This window comes from Asparagus officinalis, chromosome 3, assembly GCF_001876935.1.
Source record: "Asparagus officinalis chromosome 3, Aspof.V1, whole genome shotgun sequence".
Classification (NCBI taxonomy): domain Eukaryota; kingdom Viridiplantae; phylum Streptophyta; class Magnoliopsida; order Asparagales; family Asparagaceae; genus Asparagus; species Asparagus officinalis.
Window position 1 is genome coordinate 60,790,718 of NC_033796.1, and position 3,425 is coordinate 60,794,142.

The 3,425-nt window shown below is 34.3% G+C and overlaps 1 protein-coding gene across 4 annotated transcripts in view; it reads left to right on the forward strand.

Moving 5' to 3' along the window:
• Nucleotides 1-3,425, forward strand: part of LOC109834219 (probable ribonuclease P/MRP protein subunit POP5) — a 9,265-nt gene that overhangs the window by 1,111 nt on the left and 4,729 nt on the right. The window contains exons 2-5 of one of the 4 annotated variants that reach the window (XM_020402195.1): nucleotides 1,303-1,389; nucleotides 2,691-2,992; nucleotides 3,076-3,145; nucleotides 3,299-3,366. In XM_020402195.1, coding sequence (XP_020257784.1) covers nucleotides 2,818-2,992; nucleotides 3,076-3,145; nucleotides 3,299-3,366 — 313 coding nt within the window. In that variant the 5' untranslated portion in view covers nucleotides 1,303-1,389; nucleotides 2,691-2,817. Of the gene's footprint in view, nucleotides 1-1,302; nucleotides 1,390-2,690; nucleotides 2,993-3,075; nucleotides 3,214-3,298; nucleotides 3,367-3,425 lie in introns of all 4 variants that reach the window. The other 3 variants (XM_020402193.1, XM_020402196.1, XM_020402194.1) reach the window with 3 other exon arrangements.

A 3,425-nucleotide genomic window follows, 5' to 3' on the forward strand; every position in this document is an offset into this window, starting at 1 on the left:
TCGTTTGAGCTGCTACTTATGCGGCCACTTAATCAACATTTTAGGGCATTGTTCTTGTCTCCTTTCTCTTTGTTCATGTACTTGTAAACATGTAATTAAAGAAGAGAACCTAGTCCTTTGTTATGGACATGTTGCTAAATTATTGACTCTTTAGTGTCCCTAGCCCTATCCACCTTACAACATGTGATCTTGGAATAATTAAGCTTGTTACTGATAATTGAAGAAAGGCATGACACAAGATCCAATTACAAGTTCAACATGTGCCTACTCTGAACCAAACTATATTTTAATTTCTACCCGCCTCAGAATGCAAAGGAATTGATAATGGAAAGAACAATGTTATTGCTCACTAGACTTCAACTACATCATCCGCATAAACAAAACATTAGTAAACCGAGGTAGTAGCAGCAGTGGTTCAATAGAAAATTGATCATTTAATTCCTAAAAGATAGTTATATTCATAGAGAGAACTAACACATAGACAAAAACACAAAATAAATGAAGTTAGTTATATTTGTTAACCCATAATAGTTATTAAAATGATGAATGATTACGAGTTAAGTAATTTGAACTCAAATTCCTAGAAGAAAAATCAAGAGGACCCAAATTTCCCATGCATGTTGACATAGACATAACAATAGAGAGGTGATTATTAATCTCTCTATTGTAGGCAGTCTATACCATACCTCTAATAACACTTGTTGTCTTATTGAAACCACTTTTATTTAGTATCTAACCTATAAAACTACTTGTGCCAAATACCACCAAAGGTATATCTTGTGATGATTGGTAAATCTAACTTCAAATGTCTTCACGACATTTCAAAACTTGGTGCATTTTCTTTTGAGTCTTTGGTGTTGTTTGTTTTCATGCATTTGGTATGGATTTCAACTTTGCATTGAAGAAGTGATCCACAAGTTTAAAATCGTAGATTTTTATCAAATACACTGTTTGAATGACAAATTTCATACTAACGATTTGGGGTTGCCACATAGGATAGATGCATTAAATGTGATTTCCAAAAATCATAGTGATTTTAACAAATATTTTTAGTTTTAGTTAGATATCAGCAACATAATTGATGTGCAATTGAACAAAAATTGGATTGGTTTATATCCTTCATGCAAATGCCTTTTTAATTGCGAACGAACAACATTTTGAGTATGGAATTTTCTAAATTTTCTAAATTTCTAAATTTCTTTATCTATCTTTTTCCCCTTCACTGTAGGGTTTCTTCTTCTTCCTCCTCCACTCTCTTTTCTTTTCTTTTATTTTTTATTTTTTTAATATTTTGCTGCTCAGCGTTATAGGTTCTGTTAGACCTCCTCGCTCGCAGACGACCACATGACGGCAGGGAACAGTCGGAGAATGGAAGCCACCAGCGATGAGGTCCGTCAGTTGTAGGTCCCCCCCCCAAACAACCCCAACCCCCCTCCAAAAAAACCCACAAAATTCCAACTGCAGAATTCTCAATAATGCTAATTAGTCTCAGTTCATCATTCATGTTTTATCAAGTCTTCGTAATCAAAAGTAAAACTAAAGGGGGAAGAATTATGCCTTGGATTTAGATTGGGTGCTAGTTTGATAATCCTTGTTTTTCTTTCTTTTCCTTTTCTTTTTCACCCTAATTCAACTTCCGACAAAGGTCTTTAGGTCGCAGAATCTTCTGAGGAGTAGTTTTGATGATTTTTTTAATTGTCTGATTTATTCTCCTTGCAGTAATAGGATGGGGACAATTTACATAAAACTCCCTGTTAATATTGTCGTTTGCATGAAGTTTCTATTGCTAGTTTTGATGTTTTATTCTCCTTGAAGTTTCTTAAGACAAAAATAGGATTCTTAAATTTTGTATAGGGTTACTACCATTGTTTTAAATATTCCCGACATGGCCCGATATATCCCTCGATATATCCTTTTACAGGGCTTGCCGCAACCGATATGGTCTTTAAATATCCTTTATCGCTTTTTGACTATTTTGAGTGATAAATCCCCGGTATGGCCAATATATTAGCTGATATGTAGACCAATATATATATATTTATATAGCTTGTTGCAAAATAATATACCGTGTTTGGAATTTTTTGGCGAGATATCAAGATTTCCCCATTATATCAAATGACATTTTGTCCTAAAAAAAGCAGATCGAATGTTGCAACGTTGCTTTGTACTTTTGTTTGTTTTAGAAGGTTGATTAGTGATCCTAAACATATATTATTCATATTTTGTATGTTTAAATTTCATTACATATGTTGAGATTACATTTTAATGCATTATACTATGTATGCAAATATTCATTATGACATTCCGATATTTACCACATATCCCCGATATTTCCCCGATATCCGCAATTCGATATGAATTTTGACCATCCGATATTTCCCCGATATCCGATATTTAAAACCTTGGTTACTACACTTAGTAACATTCTTTACCAAACAAATTATTAAACAAATTATTTAAACAAATTATTCAGGTTAACTCACTACAGTCTGTTGGGTCATTATATCCAAGGATTAAAGTGAGTTGAAATAACCCCGGGACAAAAAAAGGTCCCAAAAATCCAAACATAGCCTTACATGCATCACAATCACTGGAGATTCAATCCATAAAACATGCAGCCCCTTCATTCCTAGTAATGGTGTGGTATGATCAGTGATTATGTAGCATTTCTTACTTTTGTCTAATTTTAGGTGTTGCAGATCGGTCTTAACCCCAGATCCTTGAACTATTGACTTCAAACTAGACAGCTTGAAGAGGCAACGATTTTATTTTGTGAGCACATCTTTCAAATTCGCATCTTTCCCCACTCAAATCAACATGGTTCAATTTAAAAATCGATATATGGTGTTTGAAGTGATGATTGATTCCAAAGATTCGAGTGGTAAGGATCCAATTATTATTACGGAAGGTAATCTTTCAAAAGTGATCAAAGATAGTATTCTATTGAACTTTGGAGAATGCGGTCTTGCTATGTCACTAGGATCCTTCCAAGGCAAGTAATCTACCCCTTCCTTTTCCCCTTTTTTCGATTGTTTATCTTCAAATCTGAACAGTAACTTGGTTGTTCTCGTGCAGTTAAATATGTGAATCCTATATCGAAGCTATGCATCATCAGAGTCACCCGTGATGATCACCAGAAAGTGTGGTCTGCTATTACAATGGTTAGGAGTATCGGAAACTGCTCTGTAACTCTCAACTTGCTTGATTTGAGTGGTGAGTTAATTTGACAAGTAAAACTTATCATCTCTATTGAAACTCATTTGTTTACTCTGACCCGTGATGATCACCAGAAAGTGTGGTCTGCTATTACAATGGTTAGGAGTATCGGAAACTGCTCTGTAACTCTCAACTTGCTTGATTTGAGTGGTGAGTTAATTTGACAAGTAAAACTTATCATCTCTATTGAAACTCATTTGTTTACTCTG